This window comes from Crocodylus siamensis, chromosome 3 (genome assembly GCF_052110815.1).
Source record: "Crocodylus siamensis isolate JL-2025a chromosome 3, ASM5211081v1, whole genome shotgun sequence".
NCBI lineage: Eukaryota > Metazoa > Chordata > Crocodylia > Crocodylidae > Crocodylus > Crocodylus siamensis.
In genome coordinates, this window is record NC_143397.1 from 108371657 (window position 1) to 108398402 (window position 26746).

Consider the following 26746-nt stretch of genomic DNA (forward strand, 5'->3'; position numbering starts at 1 on the left):
TAAAACAGAACTATTTATTTTGGAATGATTCTGTGGGGGCTGGGGTGGAGAGGAAGATTCCTGTGCACTCATATTTTAAATAGGAGATGGGGGGCAAACCTTAGCCAGCATGTTTTCCCTTAATCAGTCCCTGGGCACTAGCAGATGGGGCTTCCCAATGCCAACTGCTAATGCTTTCCATGTTTGCACTCTACATCAGGGGACTGAGCTTGCCAAGTCTGAACTAAAACTGCTGATATACCAAAGGGGCCAATGATAAACAGCACAACCTCAGAGCACATGAGCCAAAACAGTGGGATGGTGAAAACTCTGTGAACAGCAACCTAGGGAACTAGAAGCTCAGATCATGGAATATGAGGTCCTAATTCTGCAAGGTACAGAAGCAACAACCCCTCCTATGCACGCAAGCAGTGCTATTAGCTTCACCCAGATAGCTGCACAAGACAAGGCACACATTTAAGTACTTTGGGCTCTTAACAGTGAAAAGTTAGAACTACTGGCAATTAGTATAAAAAAAAGATATATTTTAAAAGTCCCACTGGGTAATCCGTAGTTTAATGTAGTACTCACTGAGTACTGTACCTACTAAAATCTATCTTACAGAATAATCTGACTCTCATTAATGACCTACAAATATTAAGGCAGCCTGCAAAAGTTATATTTCATAGGTTCTTTTGTGGAGCTCGCTATCTTTGATAGCTCGGCTTGTTTATTCTTTGAATACAAGCATCCAAAATTCCTGAGCTGTGAAATTCATGTTCCTTTCCACTAGTAGCCTCAATGCTTGGGCTTCTTTCTTGGATTGTTCAAAGCTTGGTATCCACATATCTCTTAGAGAGGCCCGGTGCACATTTGGAGTGGAGAACAAGAAAGCCTGAGGCTTGGGGCAGCTCAGGTGGTTAACCTCTGCATTCCATCTCCTGGGTAAGAATCCCTGGAAACACAGAAAAAATAAACTGGTTTAATTGGACTAGACAACAGGACAGATAGCTGCAGTGATGTTATTGATGAGGATCGAGTTATCTTCCCCTCCATAATTCCCAGCGAAATATTCACACATAGCTTCTCTCACTGAAGGAGCGTCTCTGCAGTACCAGCTGTGGAACATTGTCACCCTGATACAGGATCTCTGTGATGCCAGAGAATGAACAAGGCACAAGCAGTGAATGTGAGCTTTTGCCTGTGTCACTCTAACAATGCTGCTTGCCCTGGCCTGGAGAGTGAAAGAGGAGGCAGATTTTCTGCTTATACTTGACAGCAGAGGTCCTGGGGCTGGCTTTTAGACAGAGGAAACCTTGTTACTGGAAACTGGACCAGGACTAGGTTTGTTTCACACAACCTACCAAAAAAACTCATCAGGCAGAATCTGGAAGCTTTTCCTACAGAGGTGGGCTAGACTGAAATGATAGCTGAGGGGCATAAACTTCTATTAGGTAACAATTCAGAGTCACTTATGGGACATATTTTAATTCCTACTATAAGGTCTGGTTCTATACCCACTGAAACCACGGCAAATCTCCTGCTGATTTCAGATAAGATGTATGGAGAATACCCAGAATTTTGGCCCGTGTAAACTGGCAAAGCTCTGACTTTAAAGGCTAGATTCTATTCCATCTACTGGGCACCTAATTGCACTTAGGCAGGTAAGTACAATTCTATTCCACCCTGTTTAAATCCTGAAAATTTATCAGTGCATCTATTTTTGCTGTAACACACCAGCATCTGACCCTTAACACTGAGTCACCAAAAAAAAATCCTGTCTCTTCAGAAAAACTGCATAGAAATCACCCATTTTGGTGAACTTTGCTAATAAATGTGACTTTAATATGTAGGGCACAATTTCTATTCCCCTTCAAGTAATGAAAATTACTCAGTCCCAGCTCCCCTAAAAAATACAATTAATTTTCCTAAATATTTCCTCTGTTTCCCCATGCTTGTTGGCAATATAACGCTGCAATTCAGATTACTATTGGAGAAAACAGCAAAATGTATATCACAAGAAATACTGTAAGAATGTGAACATAAGCAGACATGAAACTAATTCAATCCATACTGATAAATGACCAAAAAGAAAATATTTAAAAAGTCAGATGATTTGGGGTACGTCTTTTCTTCGTGACCACATAAATATTTTGACACCCAAAGTCAGTGGCTGTTTCACAATTTGGCTGCTTGCTTTTACTGCGTCACAGTTTAGAGCTACACAAGGAAATGAGCTCATTTTTTCAATCAAATTCCATGTGTAGCAGGAAAATCTCCAATTACCCCATCTCAGGGGAAAGGCTACCAGGACTGAACTAATCCAGCTGAAGCATTTCTGAGGCAGCACTGTATCCATTCTATAAATACAATATATTTTATGTGGTGGTTGTCAATATATCTCCAAAGAGATCCTGCTACCACCGACAGTAGCTTCACTTAAAACATCAAAGCACAAGGGCAATGCACTGAGTACCTTTTCCTGCCTTCTGATGTTTTCCCACACTTTATGACACACCATGCATTCAAACACGTCAATGTAGTTGTCCTGTGTGATATCTTGGACTCCCCACTTGCGTTCCTTCATAGCAGTGAGCAGCCTTTTATTGGAAATGTCTCCTTTCAGTTTCCATTCAAGGTAGGCCACATATTCTTGGTCATTTGTGTCCAGGGCCTTGATGTACTGGGCCAGCTCCCTGGGATGTGAAAATCTTGTTACTAAAATTGCACTCTTATTGCTAGGAAGCCAGTCTGCAATGTTAGGGGATCCAAAATACACTGGCACCACTCCCAATTTTAGTGGCCTCCAGAGTTTTTCAGTGATATAGTCCTCACAGACTGCATTTTCAAAAGCCAGAATGAATTTGTATTGAGCTAGTATCGTGTAGAAGCTCCCATCATCCATGGAGGCAGGATTTTTGAGGTGCTGAGGAAGGTCACGGTTATGCAAGCATTCCCCATAGGAGTCCACCTCAATGTAGCTCATCAGCTCACTCACATAGCTGTCCCGGTCAGAGGGAGGGTCACAGTCAGACTGCACATACACAAGTGGTGCTAGCCTTTTCCTCAAGCTGTTCTTCTTCTGCAAAGGGATCATGTATCGCAAAGACTTCAGGACCTCTATGCCCTCCAGGTACTGAGTAGTCAATGGCAGGTGGGAGTGGCGACTAAAGGTAGCTGTGTGGTTAAACAAGGTGATGGTAGGTTTGTGGAAAAGTTTGTAGTTGTTTTTGGGTGACTCTTCATGGAAAAGGGCCCAGTCATGATGGCCTTTACGAGGGAGAGGTAAGCTCTCTATGTTAAAGTCAGTACCTAGACAGAAATAAATGGAATTAGACTTATATTTAAAACATTCAACAAGAAAGTGTATTTAGAATGTACCTGAAATACTTGGGACCCAAATGTGCTTCCATTACTCATGTGAAGCCCCCCCAGCTCACAACAGCTCACCAAAACTCCCTAAGGCAGGGGGGAGGGCATTGCACAGCCACATGTTGAGGGGTAGTGTGCAGCCGGACATGGAGCAGGGAGGTGAGGACAGTGCATGGGCAGGCTGGGACTGAGTGCTGCCGCCTCCCAGGAGCAGGGTTGGGGCAGGGTGGGGAAGCTCACTGGGCTGGGGTGAGGACAACAGCACCCCTCTATAGGGCAGGGAAGCTCACTGGGCTGGTGTGTGGTGGTGGCAGCCACCGCATGCAAGCTTCCCTGCCCCACAGAGGAGCACCACTGCCCTCGCCCCACTACGGCCATGCTCCTGGAAGGCAGTGACACTCTGTCCCCACTCACCCACGTGTACTCACTTAGGACCGGTCCAAGTACCTACAGGGTACTGCTGGTTGACAACCCCTGCCCTAAGTGCCTCTGCCCCAGGGCCCATTGCCATCTGGCAATCCTGGCCCAGCCCCAGGGTCTCCATGGAGACTGGCCCGTGATCAACGCAGGCACAGTGGGCTCAGCTGGATGGGATGTGGCCATGGGCAGGCAGGGAGCAACATCTGGGTGCAGTATGGGCAGGCAGGGCTGGAGCTAGGGCCAGGATCACAGGGCAGTGACAAAGCAGGGCCAGAGCCCAAGGCAAAGTTGCAATGCACTCCCCGCACACCCCTGCCTGTAGAACCAGTGCCCATCACAGGCAGGTCTGGACAGTGGATCATGGCTCTGCCCCAGACCCCACCACCGCGCTGGCACTGCCCCAACATCCCAGCCCCAGCCCTGGCCCTGCCTATCCATCCTGCTCCCAGATGCCACTCCCTGCCCACTCACAGCCCCATCCCATCCACCTGGCTGAGCGCGCCCTGCCTGCGTGGATCCTGGACCAGCCTCCATGGAGACCCCAGCCACCTACTCTGTCCAGTGCCCCCGGAGGTGGACAGACAGACCAGGGTGCCCAGGCAGTAGAGCTTGGTCCAGCAGTGGTGGTGATACTGGCAGCCACAGCTGGAAGGAGCCACTGCCACCAGGGAAGCCAGAAAGCACAGTCCAGACACCACCCTAGCCCTGCTGCACACCCAGGGGTGACAGGACCAGCTGCATACCCCACTGTCAAGCCTACCTCACCATGGGTGGGCCAGGTGGGACTGAGGGACCCGCCACAGGACAGATAAAATCCCCTAGTGGGCCAGTTCCTTCCCATGGGCCATATTTTGCCCAGCACTGAGGTAGATGGATACAATGCAGATAATATACAGCTCAATGACAGTTCACTAGTTCTAGTCTTCACAGATAAGATCTAAGTGACAGCTCAAGCAATATATAAGTAAGAACTGAAAGACAGTCCCACACTACAAAATAGATAGGTTTGGTAGTTATTTATTAAAACCCCTAAATCTATAAAGAACCCAACAGTACCCAATTCCACCTTTACATTAGAAGGCAAAAAATATAAGAGATAAATCAGTTCGTATACCATGGCTGTCATGAAGAAGCTGACAAGGATGTCAAGAAGGAACTAATATCATGACTTGGAAAGGTGGTGCTTATATTCACCAGTTTAAACAAGAGTTGGTCACTGAAAATTTGTAGCCTATACACCAAGCTACAAATCTTTAAGTCAAATAATATTTCCATTCTTACATATGGATATAAATACAGATATCTAAGTGCCTCTGAAAGAAAATGTTTTAGAACAGGGGTACCCAATCTCCAAATGAAGCCTGCAGAGCCATCACATCTGGGTCATGGGGCTCCCATGGGTTGGGAAATTTGGCAGTGGGGTGGCAGTGGTCATTAAATATAGCCACCTCTCCCCCTACCAAATCCCCAACCCCCATGCCCCACACAGCAGCTGTGTCCCCTTCCCCCCTAGTGGGACTAGGACATGCCCCTCCCACCTACAGCTGGATTCGGGGTTTGGTCACACACCCCCCCCACCTCTGCAGGGCCCAGTCAAGCCCTCTTCCCTTCCTGTGGGGCCAGGTCAAGCCTCCTTCCCTCCCAGAGCTGGGCTGGGACTGGGCTGCCCCCTGCCTACCCAAACCTTCTCTGTGCAGCTGGATGGGGCTGGTTGCACCCACTCCAGATTCCAGATTGGGACCACTGGCCACAGAAGGACTTGGCACTGTCCATCCAGCCCACTGGACAAAAAGGTTGAGCACCACTGCTTTAGAAAAGTCCAATGGATAAATAACTAATGCTGAGGTTCATCATAGGTATTGGAATATCTACAACAAATGCCAAAAAATGAATCCAGAGCATATGCTGGAGTGCAATTGGGCAGATGGACAACCCTTCCAGAAGCCATCTGAAAGAAGACCACTGTTCAGAGACAGAAAACTTATGGGACTTACCAAGAGAGGGGGCATGCAATGACATTTTCCAGGATAGAAAAGGATAGCAGGATGTAGACTTCGGTACTACTGAATCTGACCTTTCCTCTCCAGCATTTTGTGTTTGACTAGATGTAATTTGTTTTGGGATTAACTTTGAAGCAGCTAGACCCACCTTCCCCCTTCTCCTTTCCCTCCCCCCCAGTATCAGGACAGTTCTTTCGTGACTGAAGGCTTGAACATACCAGGTTTGATTTTAGTTTAAATGCTGGTAATACAAGTGTGGTATTTTAATCATTATTTTTAATGAAGGGGATACACCTATGGGACAAACTCCTTGATGACAAGCAGTGAATGAAACTAGTGTCTGACCATCTTTAGGAAATATACAATTAAACCGTCTCCACAAACCAGCATTTCTATCACAATACCGATACCGTCATCTGCCTTCAACTCTGGTGAACCGAGAAAATTGACAAAATTTAAAGCAACAACCATATCCCAAGCAGACTTTTGACATGAGAGCAGGAGAAGTGGCAGAGAACACTAAATGCCCAGTGAGGATTTCTCTTTTGCTATTACCTGAATTATCTGAATGCTACCCAGATGTCCGGGTGACTGACAACAGTACAAAACCCTAAGGGTATGTCTACATGGCAGGATGTAGTGTCAGGCAGAGTGATCCAAGCTGGCTCTACATGTATTAGCTTTGGTATCAGAAGCAGTATAACTATATTAGTAGGACAGACCACTCAGGGAGTATACCCTGCTCCTCAGCAGAGTGCTCTGCTAATGCAGCTATTCTGCTTCTGGTACCAAAGTCAGCTCTGAATGAGCTAGTTGAGGTATGTCTTGTACAATGCTGTGTTACCCTGTGTAGAGACAAAGATGTGAGAAAAAGAGCAAAAGCCGCAAAAGACAAATGGGTGGTATATGGGGGACATGGGGAAATAAATACATTCTTTATTCTCCTTTAATGCAGATGGATACCCCTGTGGTGCAACCTTATCCCACTACGATGAGGCACCAAATAGCACATTATGTAACTGTATCTGCCTTCTTATTTTTTACAGTATTTCTGTGATATGAGAAGTTAGAGCTAGTGAGGGACTCCATCTCTATATTCAGTACAACAAAAACTTTGAGGCCTATTTTTTAAAAACTCATCTTCCAAATGCAACTAGGAAGACATGAAGAAACAGCAGAGTATAGATGACATTGAAATACCAGAATTGAAGTGATAGTCACTCTAAGCTGACTTCTAGGTGGACTCTTCCTTTCAGTCAGGGTAAAGGAAGGAAGGAATATCAAAATGATGGAAAAAAGAAGACCATGGTGGGAACAGAAAATGGAAGCAACTGAGGCTTATGTAAAGCGAAACCTGCAGAAATATGTGCTATAGATAAAAGCACTGAAATGATTGATATTCCAATTCCAATATAACACACTTAATCAATCTTAGTCAAGCAGTAGACAAAGCTTTTAAGGATTAAATAGATTAAATAGATGATAACAACAGTATGTTACCTGCCACCCGAGGACAAAAGGGAATTAATAGGTTTATGATGAGACAAAGGACATAGAACAAGATTATAATTATGAATGATTTTGACTTCCAAAGTATTAATTAGGAAACCTCTGACATGTGGCAAAATGCAAACAGGAATGATGGATGTATTGAGGGAAGGTTCTGCTTCTTTAAAGGGACCCTACAGACAGGAGTCGTGCTCCTCAGTCTCTGCTTCCAGCAAATGACAGGCTGGACACTAGGGCTGTGCAAAGCTTCGGGTGCTGATTCAATTTGGAGGAGATTCGACCAGATTCGGTGTCCAAATCTCTGAACCTGAATCGAAACAGGGGACCAATTAAAAGGTCTGAATCAATTCAAAGCTCTCCGAAATGATTCAGAAAAGATTCAGGGAGCTGGACCCAGACTCCGAGCTGGTAAGTAGGGAGAGGTGGAGGAGGAGGGAGGGGACCATGGGGACACCCCTGCCAGGCCCCACCCCCTGCCTGCTCCCCCAGACCCCCAGACCCCACCCCCCCACCCCAGCTCCCAGTAGTTTAAAGAAAAGCCCTCACTCATCAGGTGCTGCCCATCAGGGGGGCAATCCCCAGTGCTCCCCACTGCCTCATGCTGCATGGGGAGGGTTGTGCCATGAGCCCCCTGACCCCCACCCACTCTCCCAGCCCCCCCATGGCTGCCCCACCCACCCCAGCTCCTGGCCTTTTAAGAAAAAAAACACCCCCCACCCTGCACTCACCGGCTGCTGCAGTGGCCTCAGGGCTTCTGGGGGCTCATGACAGAGCCCCCAGGGTGCAGTGGGGATTGCTCCCCCGCAGGGCAGCATCCAGTGAGTCACGGCTTTTTGTGTGTGTTTTTTTTTTTTAAAGGGCCGGGAGCTGGGGCTGGCAGGGCAGCGATGTGGGGTAGGGGGGTGCTGGGACAGTAGGCAGGGGTCAGGAGGCTCGTGGCAGAGCCCCCCATGTGGCATGGGCAGCAGGGATCGCCCCCTGCCTGGCAGCAGCTGGTAAATGGGGGCTTTTTTTTTCAAAGAGCCAGGAGCTGGGGCAGGCAGAGCAGCCATTGAGAGCAGGCGGGGGATAGGGCCTGTGTGATTCGGAGATTTGGCTGTTTCGGGGGAAGCCCCATATCTCTGAATCAGATTCAGCCAAAACGATATGGGACAGTGATTCGAAGCACTGAATCAAACCACTGTCCCCTGAATCAGCCAAATCCAAATCCAAAGTGAATAGTAGCCATTTCACACAGGCCTACTGGACACTAGCCTGACTTAATATTGGCTTTAGTAGTTAAGCACCCATATATAACAAGAGGTCCATATCAGTGTCTGTCACCTTGAGAACTTTATGATTTGTTTTCTGAATATATATAGGAAGCAGGATCTCTCTATAAATGTTATTCCAAAGTTTTAAAAGATACTACACAGAAATCAACCAAATGATAGGACTAAAATCCACCAGAGAGAGCAATGCTTCACCTTCAGACAAAATCCTGAACTCTGAGGGGAGTGGGATTCTTTTGTAACACTTTTAAAGAAGAGAAGATACAAGTCACCAATTCCTTTGTCTTTAATGTTACCACAAGGATTTTCACCTTTGGAGTGTAGACAACCCACCTTAAAAAACAAGGGCAGCCAGCAAAGCAATTCCATAGGAACATGCTCTCTCTTTTTTTCCCCTTAATATTCTTTCTTTTTTAAAAAAGACTAGACATCTCCTGGATTTTGCCTGTAACTGTTTCCCAAGGGTACACTTTTTTCAACATTTGACAGCACAGAAGGCCAAGCAGCCAGATTTTTACCCATAAGAGAAAAGCAAACCTTACAGGAATGTAAACTGCACACTCAAGGAGCAGGCTGCCCTTATGAGAAGTCTACCTAGTACATACATAGTTATGCTAATACTCTACTGTATGCATTCCCACATTATCTTGTTATATTATATTTAAAAACATAGCAGCACTATAGTAATAATTTGCTTTTAAAATAATCTATGAGTCTGGGTTCTGCTTTTATTGGCATCGATGAATTGCTCACTACCATTTTAAAAATTAACATTTTGGGACCTTGCCTTACAGAAAGATTTCGAAATGTGCATGGACATCACCATCATCATCATCAAAAAACGGTACCTGAAGGGTCCTTCTGCTAATGCAGAAATTCTGTGGAAAATGTAGCAAATTAAGCATTTCCACAAGCTTGGTAAAAATTAACACTTGTCTTTTAGTAATAGCCGGGCTTCACAAATAACTGTGCAATACAATAAAAATCTTGTATTTTTATAGTCCAAAAATACAAGATTTTATAGGCCGCATACAATGTATGCCTTGGTTTTCTTTTTCTTAAATTTGGGTCAGTCTTTCATTCCTTTTGCTATTCTTTCTTCCTATTCATGCTTGGCTACTATCCTACCAATAAGCTAAACTGGCCTACTTACGCTCTGGAATGTGGTAGTATTTGGAATTCACAAAATGGAAAAAGCAAGAAATATGCAATTCAGTGTTAAATGCTGCTTATTATATAAAAGGCATTTGTTTCCCATGTTTTCCATTCACATACACGCAAAGATAATTAAGCAAGGTATGGGACTGTGGAATCATTTTTCAGATACAACAACTGAGAGGAGCCCATCAACCAGGGGATAAAAACTTGTTCTACTTTATTAAAAATAAGTTCTTTGAAAAGCAGTGATATAAAATAATATCATCCTTATACCAAGACAAGTGCAGCTATACCTGTTCAGGCTGATGACAATTGTTATTGCTGCTCTTTTCATACTATTTCTGCAGAGATAGCACAGCTCAGGAGTGAGTTGGAATCTATGCTTCATTTATCATCCACAGAATTGTTTGCTATAGCAGCATCAGCTCCACTCTGGTGGCAGCAGCACTGGCTGGCCTCCCTGTGAGCTGACTTTGGCAACCCATTCATTCCTCCCCACCCCCGAAACATATATATTGGGTACAAGGCTGAGCCTGCTCAGACACAAGGTCCCTGGGGCAGGGGGGCACCATTCTGCACTCCCATTTATCCCCAGACACACTGCTAGGTGCAATGCAGCTCTGCCCAGCTCCTATGGCCAGGAAAGGACAGTGCAGGGTTGCCCCTGCCATGACAAAGATTCCCAGGGCATGTCCACACGAGCACACACGTGCACTTTGTGGCGCCTCAAAGGCTTTTGAGGTGCCACAAAATACACCCTGCATATATGATTTGGTTCCCCACACTGCAAATATGCAGCACATAGCCAAACTCAGATACCAGGAAATCCTGGTATAAAAAACAAAAAGCACGATGAAAAAAGCAGGGTGGCACACGTGGCAGCAGTGTGCACCGCCTGAAACTGGAGCCTGACCAGCCAGAGCCACACTCCAGCTGCCAGCCAGGCTCCTTGCACCCAAGATTACCGCTGCTGCAGCCCCAGAACTACCCCAAGATCCCAGATAAGGCTGCTGGGGCCAGTCAAGGTGCTGGCCCCAAACTCCCCTATCCCACCTGGGGAAATCTGCCCCATGCCAGAGCATGCATGCAGGGGCATTCCATAGGGACTACTAGCAGCAGCACAAATATGTGCCACTGCTATTTGTCCCCTGGGAAATGCACGTGCATGCTCATCTGGACATGCCTTTGGTGGGGGGAATTCTGGTGCCTCTTCATAGGGGCCCCTGGGCCTAATGCCCCACTCACTCTGCCCTAGATTAATAGATTTCAAAGACATTAGGGCTAAAAGGGACCTCACATGATCACTGGATCCAGGCCCCTACCCAAGGGGCAGGAAGTCAGCTGGGGTCAGATGACCCCAGCAAGATAAGCATCCAAACACAACTTGAACATGTCCAAAGTAGGTGATTGCACCATTTCTGGGGGGAGTTTATTCCAGACTCTGGACACTCAGACAGTAAAGAAGTTTTTCCTTATGTCCAGTCTAAAATGGTCTTCCAGCAGTTTTTAACCATTGGACCTTGTCTTCCCTTTGGGTTCCCTGATGAACAGACATTCTCCCAGGTCCTGATGTACACCTCTGATGTATTTATAGGCTGCCACAAAGTCCCCCTGAGCCAACACTTTTCCAAGCTGAAGAGTCCCATGTCTCTCAGCCTTAACTCATAAGGCCTGCTCACTTGACCTCCTGTCATGTGTGTGGCTCTCCTCTGGACTCTCTTGAGCTTCTCCACATCCTTTTTAAAGTGTGGAGCCCAGAACTGGATGCCGTACTCCAGTTGATGATGATATCTTGGGTCTTACTTGAGATGCATCGGTAGATGCAAACCAGGGTTTTATTTGTTTCATTGGCTGCAGCATCGCATTGGTGGCTCATATGCATCTTGTGGTCAATCATGACCCCCCAAGTCTTTTTCGGACATAGTGCTAGTGAGTGAAGCATTCCCAAGCCTATAGGTATAGTGTGGGTTCTTTCTCCCAAGGTGGAGCACCTTGCATTTCTCTATATTGAAGGTCATCAGGTTTTTGTCTGTCCACTTTGCAAGCCTGTCTAAGTCAGCTACTGTTGAGCCTGTCTAGATATGCTACTGTTGCCCCAAAAGGCAACGCAATCTAATCAGCTACCAGTAAGAGGACAGTTTTAAGGCAGAGCTGTCCAACTGGCATCCCCCAGGCTACATGCAACCCATTGGATCCCACCTGGCTGCCACACCCCTTCCCCACACCCAGCTGCTTCTGCCCCAGTGGCTAGGAAGGGGCTGGGGTGCCCAAGCTGCTCACATGGCAAAAAAGAGAGCCAGGGTCCCCATGTTGCTGATGGGTGAAGTGTACAACTACAGCAGGGGGGTGGAAGGGTGCTGCATGTGCAGCAAGGGCAAGCCAAGCTGTCTGTGATATGTACATGGCAGTGGGGGACACTGGACAACCCATGTGGTAGGGGAAAGTTAAGTGGTCATCTGCCTGCTTACACAGTGTGTGACCCTCGGCTCTGTGGCCCATGCAGCGTATAGCCCTGCAGCATGTGGCCTCTAGCTGTTCAGAAGCTGGACAGCCCTGATTTTCAGGTAAAGGGTTTTTACAAATATCCCAGAGGCCATGCACAGCCTTTATCCCAGGTAGTGATGCAAGAAAATGATAGAGACTAGCTTGACATGCAGATCTTGAGCTGACTTTTTCAGGGCAGGCAGTTGGCAAATTATCATTTGTCTTGTACAGAAAGCACATGTGAGCTGGAAACCATCAAAAGGCACAACTAATTTCACACTGCTTTTCCAAAAGAAAGCCAAGTTTCAGAGTTGAGCTATGCCTTATGTGTGATCACAGACTTCTGCTGAGGATATGTACTACCAGATAGATCATCAAAATTTTGCCATGGAGGTTTACAGCAATCTATGAGAGAGAAATGGGGAATAGCATGCAGGGTAGAAATCAGTCATTTAAAATGAACCAGCTTCTTACCATAGAACAGAAATGCTCTTGTCATGTGATTATGCTGGTAGGTCCTGTTGATGGTAAAGAAGCAAAGATCCTTTCCACACTCCCCTAGTCTCCCTGTTTCTCCAGTCAGAGGGGACCACCAGAGCAGGATAGGATATTGGTTTACAGCCATGGCTGTCTTCACGTCACTAAAAAGTTCCTGTTTCTTCAAGAACTGATAAGCCTGTTTCTTCTGTTCTTCCAGTTTTAATGGGCCATCTTGCAAGCTGGAGAGAATTATTTCCTTCCTTTCCGATTTGCCCAATTCAACTACCACCTGTGAAAAAATACATACACATACAGCCTAAGCGCCATTATCAGGGATGTACAGTTTTGCCTATGAAATACTAATTAAAATGTATTAACCTTGTGTAAGGTTTCTGTCAGTGAAGTGTTGCCAGCTCTTAAAACAGTTGACAGCAGCTGCTTAGTAATAGTAAGCAACACTGCACAGCTGCCTCAGCTTAGGCATCAACTTGAACTGTTATGGGAATACAGATATACAAAGGGTAAATTACTCAGGTTGAAATACAGCCAGGGCACCAATAGCTTCAAATGTATTTTCAGTATGCTGAAGAAAGACAGAATAGAAGACAGACAGCCTATTTTTCTAAATGAGTCCTACTGGTTACAGGGGTATGCTGGACATATAAACTTTGCTGTATATGACCTCTTGTACACTGCTCTTAACATCTCCAATGCAAGAAGTTATGTTAATCAGAGTTGGAGCTAGGACGCTCTGCACACAGCTCTAGCAAGAATATTTATGGTAGCACAAGTTGCAAGCAAACAGCCCCTTGTCATGCTCTAACTATGAAAAATGTTAACTAAAGATAGTCACAGTTTGTGATGCTTTATAGAACGGAAAGTCCATTTGCCTATTGTGCACCACAGGAACTCCCTGCAGGAGATTCCCACAGGGTGCATATCTGGTTGCCACACTTCAACTCAGGGCACATGTCTGCAAGCAAGGGAACCCCCATGGGGGTTCATCCACTTGGAAACGCACATCCTGGGTTGGGGAACAGCACCCAGGGCTGTTGTCCCACAAGATCAAGCCCCCAAAACCCTAGGGACAGTAGGGAGCCAACCCTTTGGGACAACAGCCGTAGGCAATGTCTGTAGACACCAATGAATGGCATCTCAGTACACTGAAAACTGCTCCAAATTACAACACCTGTTTATACCCCAAGAGCCAAGTGGGGTGGCTGTGAAGGAGAATATCTGAAAGGCTTGGGTGGCTTGCATTGTGCTGATCAACGCCATTTTTTAGTATTCATTTCCCAACAGCCTCATACACTTTCATGTGCACTGTGAAATAAAATGCTGTCATTTAACTTTGTAAACTGCACTGTCTGACACTGTGACTCACTGAAGAGTGGGATATTCTATATAAGAAGATATACAAAACTCAGATGTGTTACAGGATGCAAGAACAATCTCTTGTTGGCAAGGAAAAGGGCTGGAAGGTTTAACTGTTGTTTTTCCATTTGGGTTTGTTTGTTTTCAATAACTATTGCCTATGATTATACAATTCAACTTCTGGACAGGTATGAACCTACTTAGCTGAGGAGTTCTGTTGAGATGACAGCCTTTGAAGAAGGTAACTACAGCCACAATGGACTTAAATTAACTAATTGTTGCTATCTATTAAATAAGGGCTGATCCAGCAGCAGATGCCTCCATGCTGGTTCAGCTGCACTCATTGCCACAATATGGGAATGAGCTAAAGCAGGGGTTTCCAATTCACCTGGCCCTGCAGGCTGGATCCAAACCACAAGGCTTCTTGACCCACCTTCACCAGTGAGGTGACAGCTTATTGGCACAACTACCAGAACCACTATGTTAGTGCAGGTCTGGAACCCAGGAGATGAATGCTATACAGGTTTCCCTCGATTTATGCTGTACATGTGTTCCCAGAGAATGGTGCATAAATCGAATTCGCATAAAGTGATCCCACTTTACAATGTAACAAATAGGGATAGGTTCCCAGGGAGGTGAGGAAGGGAGTGAGGGAGTGAGGCTGGGACTAGGGTAGGGGCAGGGGAGGGGTGCCACTCCCAGGGCTGCACAAGCAGCAAAGCAGAGGCAACAGAGAGGCACTTAACCCCAGCACCAGCTGCAGTGGCCCTGGGAGCGACCAGCACCAGTTGCCTGCAGCCACTGGGCTGCACCATGCTCCACCTGTTCCCACTGACCTCTGCTCCTGGGCTGCACTGTGCCCTGGTGCAGGCAACTGGTGTCAGCTGTTCCTAGGGCTGCTCTAGCACGGGCTGGGGTGAGTGTGGACAAGCGGAGCCCTGGGCAGCACAGGGCATGGCACTCACCCCATCCTGTACTGGAGCAACCCCAGGAACAGCTGACTCCAGCTGCCTGCGCCACGGCACAGCGCAATCCAGGAGCTGGGGTGAGCCCAGGTGCAGGGGGACAGGCAGAGCATGGTATATCCCAGCAGCTGCAGGCAGCTGGCATTGGCCACTCCTGGGGCCACTGCAGCCGGGACTGGGGTGAGTGAGGCCACGGCTCTTTCCCCTCGCCCCACAGACTTACCTGTTTCAGCAGGGGGGCATCTATGCTGACTGCATAAGAGTGAATTTACCTTGCATATAACAAATTATAGGTCTAAATATGCTCATCACATAAGAGCGAATTCGCATATAAAGAACCTGCATAAATCAAGAGAAACCTGTATTGCCACTCTGCCCCCTTTTGTCCAGCTGCTAATTTTAGTCACCAGTCGTAAAGAAAGGATATTGGTGGGGGGTGGAGGCAAGAAACAGCAGTGTTTACCTCCCGGCTTCTGGAGCCAGGCCGACCAGCCATGTGAGCTGCAGCTCACTTGCCAGTTGGACACCCCTGAACTAAGGCATGGCTCAGACTTTAGAGATGGAGGGACAAGAAAACAATTTTCATCAAAGTAGGATACCCTAGAGAAAATGAAGCCTAACCTCTAATGGGAAAGAGAAGCAGCTGCCCCCAAAGTACCAGCTGAGGAGGAAGAAGACCACTTAAGGCATGTCTACATGGCCAGCACTACTGACAAGTTCACACACACACCCAACTTGCTCCTGCTCAGCACATGCCAAGCCCTGGAAATGAGGCAATGTAGTCACCTTAGAGCAGACCTGAGAGTGTACCCAAAAGCATGTCCAGTACAGACAGCCTGAGAGATGTTGGGTGCATGTGTAGAGCCACACTAAGATGCCTATATTACCTCATTTGGAGACTCAGTGTGTGGACTAGGAGGGCTTGTATTATGGTGGTGCCCCTGCAGCTAGCACAGAGGTGATGTAGACATATTCCTCCTGAGTCTCTATTCCCACTCACTGCAGCTTCTGAGTTTTCCTTGGTGGTCAGCCTGCCTGACCTACGTCACCCATGAGACATAACAGACTACAATTTAACACAGAATGGTGGCAGGTTCACCTAGCCAGGGGGTGGGGGTTTTGTGACATTATGCTAGGACTGAATTAGATATAGCTGCTATGCCTCGATATGTGGATGATGTCTGCTGGTGGGGGGATTAGTAGGGGGCTGAGGAATCCAAATCTGTGCTTTACAAGTTTTTTCCACAGATATGACAAGTGGTGCCTTGGGTAGGGCACAACTGTTGACCACAATGTTGTGCACTTTTCTTCCTCCTCTGCCATTTTTCGGCTTCCTGAGCAAGACTGTTCTCTTCAAAGTGGGCTGTAGCTTGATGTATGGTGCAGCGCCACTGAGACCTGTTAGCAGCCAGCACTTCCCAGTTTGTATGGTTGATGCCACCCTTGTTAAGGGATGCTTTAAGGGTATCCTTGTAGTGCTTCCTCTGTCCTTTGTGGGTCCTCTTACCATGATTAAGTTGAGAGAAGAGGACTTACTTCAGGAGACGAGTGTCAGCCATCTGCACACAGGGGCCAGCCCAGTGAAGGTTGTGTTTCATAATCCTTGCCTCAATGCTGATTATGTTACCTGCAGAGAGGATACTGGCATTGGTGCAGTGGTCTTTCCATCTAGTGCGAAAGATCTTACTGAGACAATGTTGATGGAACCATTCCAGGCGCCTAAGATGGTTTTGATATGTCTCCCACATCTCATACCCATAGAAAAGCATGGGAGTAATTACTGCATTGTAGACCAGGATCTTAGTTTCCATCTGCAGATTTCAGTCAGCAAAGACATGGCGAAACAGCTTTCCAAAGGATATGCTGGCATAGCAAATCCTATGGTTGATTTTTACATCAAGACTTACTGACTGGGATAGGTGACTATCAAGGTATGGAAGGCAAGGTTCTTTGGGTAGATGCAATATCTTTTACTAGGCCAACTAAGTAGTTGGAAAAAAGTTCTTGGCAAGTTTTTGGGTGCAGTCACCCTTCTTCAAGCATGGGGAGTCTCTGGTGTTCTGAAACTCCAAGAAATGACAGAAGCTAAAAGTGTGGCAGGATGCCAGTGAAAATGTAAATAGGTAGAATTAGAAAGACAGAAGGTGATGCAGAAAGGAAAAGCAAAAGGAGCAGGGGGAAGGGGAAGAGAACAGGGGACAAGAATAAAAAAGGCTGAAGGGAGACATTACAGTGATAGAATACAGAAAGGAGGCTGTCAGTGAAAAAGAAAATAGTTGGAGATCAGGAAAACAGGACTGAGAGAAGTTCAAAGTGTGAGAAGATGCAGTAAAAATATAAATAGGTTAAAAGGAAAAACAACACATAAAGCAGGAGAGAGAAGGGGAAGAAAGCAGGGGAAAAGAAAGGCCAACGGGAAACATTACAGGGGAAATAATACAGGGTAAGAAAGAGGCTATCAATGAAGAAGGATATAGCAGGAAATCAGGGACAAAGGACAGAAAAGTGGGGGAGGGTAGAAAAGGTGGGGAAAAAGAAGAATGTAAGAGGTCAGGTCAGGCAGGCGCCTGGTGAATCATATGTCAAGCAGATTGTAATGTGTCATAAAATTAATGTCTATACTGAGTTCATGGTTTTACAAAACACCTTCCGTAGACGAGCCTATGAATTTCACCTAGTAAATCTACTGGATACAAAAAATCATTATTGTCTTTCTAATTTCTACCTATTCACATTTTCACTGACAAGGTATGGGAAATGATCAACGTTTTCCAAGGGTTCTCCACCAATGGTAATGAGGTGATGCTGAAAGAGATGGGAGACCATGTTCTTGAGAGCTCTATCACAACTCTTTTAACCACACAATGAGACTTGTCCAGATTCTGCAGCTTGTCACTGAGGGTATTTGGTTTTCCCACACTTCTGAGTTTGCTTTGCTGGTTACAACAGAGACAAGGAAAGATTTTATTTTTACAATATTTATCCTCAGAAGCACCAGGTAGAGGCTGCAACTATGGGTGAAGATTTTGAGTGGTGTGTACTGATGCTCCTGCTGGGAATTTTTAAAAAAATGCAAAGGTTCCTAGCTAGAGAGTCTTGCTTTTCTGCTCAGAGTCAGATCATTTGCCACAGCTGGGATCAGAGAGGAATATTACCCCATTGGCAGACTGGTATGGACTGTGGGGGTTTTGCCTTCCTGTATAACAGAGGGTATGCTCTTCTTCCTTGGATCTCTTTAGCTTATTTTAACAACTAGTTATTGTCCTTGGCTGGTCACTAATGGTACCCTCATCCCCCTGCTTTACCTGTGGTAAGTTAAGGTGTTTTTGATGTTTTCAGGCATTCTGCCTGATAGTTGTGTAAGAGGATTGTTTGTGAACCTTTAAGAACAGATTAGATAAACACTTGTCTCTGATGGTTAGATAAGGATGATTCTGCCTTGAGCAGGGGGTTGAACTAGGTGGCCTCATGTGGTCCCTTCTGGCCCTACTTTTCTATAATTCTATGAAAGTGTTAAAACTGCCTCAAAATGTCATTGGTCTGGAATGCTACTGGGTTTGTTTCTTCTTTCCTCTTTTTAATAATGATACAATATGGCTTACATGTATTCATTTATTTTACCTATTGCCTCTAGCCCTGAACTCTCAGTGAAGTACACAATCGGCTTGTCTATGCATACATTAATGCACCTTTGATATTGCGCATTTAGTACTTCTCATATGAGGTACTACACAAATGCACAGTAGCCAGCACTACTGTACAGTAGCAACGGCACACAGGCTTTTTGTGACACAATGCACAGTGGATTAACTCTACTGCACATTACCACATTAGCACAGCTTTTGATGTGACATGCTAACACACAGTAGAATTAGTTTAATTAGCATTAAGCATCTCGTGTAGACACGCCCAATCAGTAGACTTTCTTTATGCAGGTTTGCTTTAATATACTGCTTATTAATGAAAATATTCCATGCCTTAAGCAACCGCTTTGTCCTGTTTCAATCAAGTAACATTTTGAGCAGTCACACATGTCCCTTATCTCCTCCTCCCTTCCCAAACCATAATTCTTCAGTTACCCAAACTGAGTACAAAAAGTACCTGGAGTGTCACAAGAAGGAAAAAGCAGGTCACGATGCAAAAGCAAGATGCCCAAAGTTTCTTCCTCCTGATCCTAATCATGCTGTACTGTGAGGCATGCAGGGTAGCCAGCAACAGTTAAGGCTTGGTCCCAGGCATACCAGTTTGTTCCACGTGTTCCATCATCCCTCCTGGACTTTCCACTCTGCTCTTCTCCCCAGCCACCACTGCTGAGAATGTGACACAATCAAGGACTGTGGTTTTCTGTGGACACCAGACCAGCATTTTGAGCCAGACATGTCTTAGCGCTGGATGAAGTAGCTAAATCAAACATGGAGGTAAGAGAGAAACATTAGAAACCTGTATATTATGGACAAAAGGGCAACTACAATTGTTGATAAGTGGGGCCTGAAGGTGACATCTTCACCATGTTTCAGATAGTGGTTGTGAATAAGCCTACCTTCTAATAAAACAGACTAGACAAAGCCTGATTCTCCAGTGTCTTGAACTTTATGCAGTTATCTATCCTTGTGCAAAAAACCTATAGTAGGTCACTGTCTGTCAGTATGTGGAGAATTCTGGCTGATGGTTGCTGTAATAGCATGAACAGCTAGTGCTTAACACAGCTACCCAACCCCTATGAGCCTGAGAAATAATACCAGAACAAGAATGCCTACATACTACTGAAATAATGTTATGACCGGGGATTCGGGTTTTTTGTTTCCCACGGAAAAATGGAGTAAACCGTGGATTTTACTTTTTGTTAGAGGCAAACGCAGATTTCGCGTTTTACAAGAAAAACCCACAGATTTTGCTATTTTGCAATGAGCTCCCTGCAGGCTGGTGGAGTTCCAGCCTGCAGGGAGCTGGGAGGGCGCAGGAGGAGGGCAGTCAGGCACGGGGTGCCATGTGCATGGACATGTATGTGGCCCCAGGCAGCCTGCAGAGCAGCTCCACCAGGTAAGTGAGGAAGAGAGGGGGATTGAGGCCCCTGTAGGGAGGGAAGGAGGGAGGGAGCTGGGCAGGGGCTTGGGGCCTGGGGCCACAATGCATGGCTGCAGGGCCCCAACAAGGAGCAGGAGGATGGTGCTGTGGGTGGTTCGTCCAAGGGAAGGTTGGGCCGGCTCCCCGCTACTGCATGCACTCCCAGGGAGCAGGGGGGACCTGTGCATGGGTCAGGGGCAGGCTGCAAGCATGGACTACCACCCTGCTTCCCTCCCATCAGGCATAACCCAGCATGGCTGGGGATAGTGGGGCCACATAGGCATCTTCTCATTTCTGCGAACTCTCCCCCTCCCCTTGCTGCCCTGGCAATGTTCCCCCTGCACGTGCCACTGCTTTGAGGGGACACAGCCCCACACACAAGAGGCATGTCGCCAGGGCACTGTGGAGTGAGCAGTGGTGAGCTTTTCTGCATGACTCTGATGCTCCCTGCTGTGCTGGGTGGCGCCCGCTGGGCTGCAGAGGCCCCAGGGAAGGGAAGCAGGGTTGCAGGTAACAGTGGGCCTGCACAGAGAAGCTGCTTGCTGCTGCTCACTCCTCACTGCTTCCTTCCCCGCAGGGCCTCCGTGGCCCGGAGGGCACCACCTGGTGCAGCAGGGAGCACCAGAGCCACACAGAGAAGCTGTTCACCCCTCACTGCCCTGGTGACACACCTCCTGTGTGTGGGGCTGTGCCCCTCAAAGCAGTGGCACGTGCAGGAGGCACATTGCTAGGGCAGTGGTGGGGAGCTCGCAGCAGCGTGGAGATCCCCCTGCGACCCCACTGTCCCCAGCCATGCTGGGTCGTACCCGCTGGGCTGTGGAGGCCCCAGGGAAGGGAAGCAAGGTGGGAGCTTGAGCCCACAGACTGCGCTTTGCCCATGTAGAGATCTGGGGGGCACAGGTCCCCCCCTGCCCCCAGGAATGCATGTGGCAGCAGGAACCACCCTTCCTGAGCCGGCAGCAGGCAGCAGGGGGGAGCGGGGACAGGGAGCTGTGGATCCGTAGCCGTGGCAACTGGGGGCCTTCTCCTATAGGGCTGGGGGAGCGGGGAGGCAGGGGGAGTGAGAGGCGCAAGCAGGGCTGGGGGCTGTGGCTGGGGAGTGAGAGGCACCAGCAGGGCCAGGAGGCTGTTTTAGGAGAGTGAGGGGCACCAGTAGGGCTGGGGGGCTCTTGTGGGGGAGTGAGGGGCACAAGCAGGGCTGGGGGGTTGTGGGGGGGAGTGAGGAGTACCAGCAGGGTTGGGGAGTGCTGTGGGGAGCCTTTAATTTTAATTATGGATTTGGGGGGGGTTATAAGAGAATTTGAGATTTTTTACCAGGGAAAATCAGGATCCCTAGTTATGACTGGTTACTTGTGTCATAAAAAGCCCCAAGTGATAAGGGAGGAAGGGAGTATCAACAATTAGAGGAGACTAATGCACCTCCTAACTTGGTCTAATTAGTGTCTAGCTGTGAAGCCCTCCCCTAACTGTACTTGCCTGCAAGCCTAGCACCATAAGCTTCTCCCGTTACCTGTCCCTGCACAGCAGAGAGGTAGAACATGCGCATTCTACTTTGGCAGTGTTTTATATGCCCTGCACAGTGACCACACAAGACACAAGGGTCAGACCTGGCAGTGGTACCTGCCAGAGAGACTTGCCTTTTGAAACTCAGAGCCAGATTCACTGCTCTGTCCAAGCTGCTTTGTCTTGAGCTGACACACTGGTGAGTCTGTCGCAGAATGGGTGGGTCATGCCAGGTATATGTTGAAAGTAGCTACTCAGAATAAAAGGGTTAAAGCTCCTCCAAGGCCCCATAGACTATGGCAGGCCAATCTCTGGAGGCAACAGTGCACAAAGAAATAATGAGCCTAGGACTACATCCAAGCCACCTCTGATGCCCTAGCCTAGTGACCAATTCACACATTACTGTGTTTTCTTGCATATAAAATGCCCCCAGATTTAACACACACCCTATTTTTGGAAGGCCTCAAGAAGGATAAAAGATCTTATGCTGGAGTACAGGTAAGTACCTGAGGTCCGGGGTCTCTGGGGCTGAGGCCACACAACAAAGCCTGATCCAACATGTTGGCACTGGGGCTGCATGGCAGATATGATCCCACATGCTGGCTTCAGAGCCATATGCCAAATTCAGGACTGCATGATTGCTCTGGAGGCACACACTGAGTCCAGCCTGGCACATGACTCCGGAGCTAATACATGGGATCAAACCCAGAATGCTGGGTCCAGGGCCATGTAGTGGGTTAAACCCTGTACCCGAGACCAACCCCCTGTGCTGGCCCAATTCAACATGCAGTTGGGGGAGGGGGCTCCCTCCAGGTGAGGAAATTTGATGGACAGGGCAGCAGGGAGTGGGGCACTGAGTGTTAGTGGCATTAACTGCCATTGCTCTGTGGCAATTAATGCTGCCATTGCTCCCCTCTCTCCCCACCACCACCATATTTCCAGACCCATAGGGAGCCCATTTTCACACATATAATACATACCTGAATTTTTCCCAGTTGGTTTTTTGGGGAAAAGGTGCAGGCTATTTGTGAAAACTACCATAAATGCAACAAAAAAATTCCCTTTTCTGTAAAATGTATTTTCTATGTCTCAGTCTGGTTCTTCTGTTGTAGTGGCCATCTCTCTCTCTCTCTCTCTCTCTCTCGCTTCATTTAATTCTGTCTGAGATCTTCTGTGTTCCCTAGTCTTTTCCTGTCCTGCTCCAAATCAATTTTCTATGTTGGCTGAGGAAGAAATAAAATTATCAAAGCAAATAATACATGCATAACCCCATAACAAGTTTTTAGTGTTTGCTAAGAGGTAGCTACTCTACCTATTGCTTCTAGAAAACCTCCTGTTGAGTTAAAGCAATAAAGTGATACAAAAAAAAGTCAATAACCAGGCTAACATACAGTATTCATAGTGACTAAGTACCTAGAAAATCAAGAACACACACGTAGTGGCCAACTGTAAACATTTTCATTTAAGTTACTTGCCCAGCAATACACAGGTACTCTCTAGAAGAGGTGGGGATACAATTTATGTCTGCAGGATGGCACTCCACTTTCTGAACCATGAAATGATCTATCCTTTCTCCCCCAGCAATTGTCCTGACTCATTCATTACATACTTCCCAGCACCTGGGATCTATTACTATAGCAGAATATAGCAGAAAGCAAGGATCTGACACAGGCTCACTTCCTACACATCTTGACTTCCCAGAACACCATCCATTCTGTACAGTGAATGAGGCAATGGTACTGTGAGAAAAAATGTATGTGACCATGTAACTAAGAACTATCACAATACACATGTACAAGACTCCCAGTAGCCTTTAACATGACCCGCTAACTCGTGTAACAGCCTAATTTTACCTAGTATTTTATCTCAAATTAGTTAAATCTTCATAAAGATGTAATCCCACTGGCAGGTTGTAGGAAGTGAGTAAGCAGAGGAGTGTTTTGTACCTTATGCTAAGTTTAGGGCCAGATTTTCAAAAAGTTAAGCGCCCATAAATTAAGCGGTATTTTTAAAAGTGTTCAGTGCCTCAATCCTCTTGTTATTATCCATGAACACTGCTGGGTGCTGAGGACATCTAAAAATCTGACACTTTAATGTTCTTCAAATAAAGGGAGACACGTTCTAAATATATTATGCTACAGGTTTTTTTTAAAAATGGGCCTAGATTTTGCAAACCTTGCCAGTCCTGTTGCTTTTATGGGCATGGTTGATGGATTAAATGACTTTCTTAAAACCCCAGCTCCTATTGTTATGCAAATACATGTGGGTTTCAGATTTCATTTAAAAAACAAAACAAAACTCTGTTTCTAGTCCTCAACTTGAAAACTTGATGAATCTCTCCTGACAACTCAGAAACTAGAAAACAAAAAAGAACCCAAAGTGCACTTCAAAAAAAACCTCATGTTTTTTAGTCAATCTCATGACTTTCTGAGGCCTGTCTCAGCATTTTCAATGTGATGAATTAGCTGCTAGATGCTCTGTACTTTACGTGCATCAAAGCTGCTCTCAAACACTGTAATTACAGTGCATCAGAGCACACCTGATTAATCAAACCTGTTGGAGCATGGTAACTACCACATTCTGGCACATGGTAATTACCGTGGTCCAACATACTCCAGCATCATGTATAACAGCATCCCCATGCTGAAAAATGGCAGCGGGGGCGCTTTAACTAGAGCTCATTCAATGAGCTCTAGTTAAAGCACCCCCGTTGCCATTTTTCAGAGCTGGGACACTGATACGTGACACTCTGGGCACTTCAATTAAAATGGCTTTTTAATTAAAGCACTCCCCTCCACCCTGCTACCTCCCTAAGCATGTGTATAAACACCCCAAATTTTTATTTAAGTACTTTTTGCCCATGCATTTCATATCCTGCAGCCAAAGACTACATGTATAGCAGTCCAAATTCTATATTCCCTTACACAGTCTACATCTAAAATAACTCATCCAGAACAGAATTTAGCATGGCTTCTATAATACAATGAACATTTTCTTGTCCTTGCTTACTGACAAAACTAAGAATCTAATTATTAATTAATGAGGCTGAAGTTGTCTTTGCTTGGGAAAACATGCAGTATTGGCATGCTGAATTCTATCATCTGCATGATATCATGTGATTACATACTGATGCAGTGGAATTCTTGCTAATTTGCAGTACCCCAAGGTTGAAACTTTTGTGAAGTAGCAGTAAATAGTTATATCCTGGTAACAACTCTGAAAACTGAGTTGACTGGGCACAGAACAGACCTTAGAATATCTGAGGCAGATTTCAGAAATTACTGCCTCTTTTTGTCCTATGGAATGCAGCAAGCTCATTAAAATGGCACTAATACATCTTTGAAACGTCACCTTGCAAATTACCAAAAACTGTGCTTCTCAGCTACAGACTGGTTTTTTTTTCATTCCCAAAACTACATCAACTTAATCTCTTCCACAACAACAACCCAGGACTCAAGGTTTGCTATGCCTGTTCCTCATTTCAAACCTTTCAGACTAGCAGATGGCTCTGCATCTTTTTGAGCATCACTACATGCCATGCTGTTACACAAACCAGGAAATCCTTCTGCAGTGTTTCCTTTAGTTTTTTTTTAAACTTACCTCGTGAAAATTGGTCCTGTTTCATGCCATTGTTTCTAAGCTGTTTTTTACTTTCAGTTTGTGCATCTACTTGGGATCAGGATAAAACCTGGATTGAAGGCTATTTCAAAGCAAATGAAATGTGGTGAGAGTCCCCCTTGAGAGGAGCCAGTTCATGTTAATCCAGAATCCAGGGTTTTTGTAGTTCCATTAGGAAGGAGAGCAGCAGCCAAGATTCGGATATTTCCTAGATCCCGAATGTTCTGCAAAGGAAACTTAACAGACTATAATTACACTAATAGTGTCCCATCAATTTTTTAACTGATCTTCCAGGAAGTTCCAAACAAGGAGATCTCAGCAAAAATCTGTTCTCTGTGATGACTTTAATTTTTTTTTTTTGACAACGACACAGTTATGTTAGCCTGTGCTGGTTCCTCAGAGGACTTAGATTCACTGCATTCTGCCAGAGGGTTGCCAGTTATAAAAAGAAATGCGTCACCAAAGTTGGGAAGCTCTCAAGTGCCTTGTGAGCTCCAGGCTTTACAGACCATGCAAGGGCTGAAGTGCATATGCTCGGCAGTTTATGAAATCAGACGTGGTATGTGGCATTTTGAAATTAACTTGATATGCTCAGGATTAAAAGGCTGCATAGTCATCCTCTAGCAGCTGATCCTAGGCAAGGTATAAAAAAGCATCATTCTGCTCTGCTAGATCTGAGCACAAGTGTGCTGCAAGCAAAGCAGTAGGAAATAGGCACTCCTGTCTAAGGACCCTTTGGAACTAGTTTCTTTTAAAATGTTTATGGTAAAAGATATGTTTAATTTTGAAAGCAAGTTATTGTGGCCTGACTCATCCCTTTTGGGAGTATGTCAGAAAATGTTATAGTTTATGCTTTGGACATCAAAGGAAGAAGTGGGCTGCCTAAGAGGAAAAAAATGACCCAAAAGATTTAAGAAATTGGTACCTTGTTTTGCAACTGATGGACCAGAAAGAGCCCAGGCTACTTGTGGTATAAGAGGGAGGAAAAGAAATGGCATTACACATGGAGAAGGCATGAAAAGATTAGAAGGGGTAACACAGGCCCTGGGAGTGGAGGGCAGACTGAAAGAGTGTGGAGGAGGAATCAGTGGCTCTAAAATGATACATGCATTACATATGCATGATCTATATAATTTATATACATGTTGCATGTAGGCCAGGTAAGGTTTGGTTGCTCTGTCAGTACAGACAAGTTTGAGAGGAGGGAGTGAAAGAGGCTCCGGGTAAATGTGGCAGCGAAGGAGACAGAAGCATGTTTGAAGAGAATGTCAGGGGTGCAAGAGGGAACCTGAAGAGGGAGTGAGAGAAATGGCATGTGGGAGATAGAGGCTGAAGGAACAAGGAATGAGACAGCAGAAAGGATTCATAGATTAGATGTTAGGGGCTGGAAGCAACCTCTTGAGATCATCAGGTCCAGCCCCCCTGAGCTTGGGCAGGAAAGACTGCTGGGGTCAAATCAGTGGCGATGTGTAGGGGGTGCACGTGCATCCCCTGAGAGTGCCCGTGCACCCCCTGACTAGCCACACTTGCTGCATAGGCAATGGGCAGG

At 46.2% G+C, this 26746-nt stretch overlaps 1 protein-coding gene across 7 annotated transcripts; it reads right to left on the reverse strand.

Moving 5' to 3' along the window:
• On the reverse strand, positions 1-25575 carry POFUT3 (protein O-fucosyltransferase 3). 7 transcript variants are annotated; one of them, XM_090038944.1, is made up of 8 exons: positions 25180-25575; positions 22560-22802; positions 21714-21890; positions 19114-19413; positions 16549-16639; positions 12668-12962; positions 2456-3291; positions 1-934 (listed from the first exon to the last, which is right to left on the reverse strand). In XM_090038944.1, exons 6-8 carry the CDS (start codon positions 12816-12818, stop codon positions 710-712), a joined length of 1212 nt encoding a protein of 403 aa, XP_089895070.1. In that variant the 5' UTR covers positions 12819-12962; positions 16549-16639; positions 19114-19413; positions 21714-21890; positions 22560-22802; positions 25180-25575; the 3' UTR covers positions 1-709. The 7 variants fall into 7 exon arrangements, with proteins under 7 accessions (XP_089895070.1, XP_089895071.1, XP_089895064.1 ...); XM_090038945.1 differs by lacking the exon at positions 16549-16639 and having other exon boundaries at positions 19254-19413; XM_090038938.1 differs by lacking the exon at positions 16549-16639.
• Positions 25576-26746: the final 1171 nt, after the last annotated feature.

Bases quoted from the DNA above. Each gene is read 5' to 3' on its own strand.
- POFUT3 (XM_090038939.1), bottom strand. From the start codon at position 19,194: ATGATTAGGATCAGGAGGAAGAAACTTTGGGCATCTTGCTTTTGCATC. The intron at 12,963-19,113 runs GTACTTTTTGTA...ATTTTTTCACAG, and splicing joins TCCTTCTTGTGACACTCCAG to GTGGTAGTTGAATTGGGCAA. The intron at 935-2,455 runs GTACTCAGTGCA...CTGTGTTTCCAG, and splicing joins ACATCAGAAGGCAGGAAAAG to GGATTCTTACCCAGGAGATG.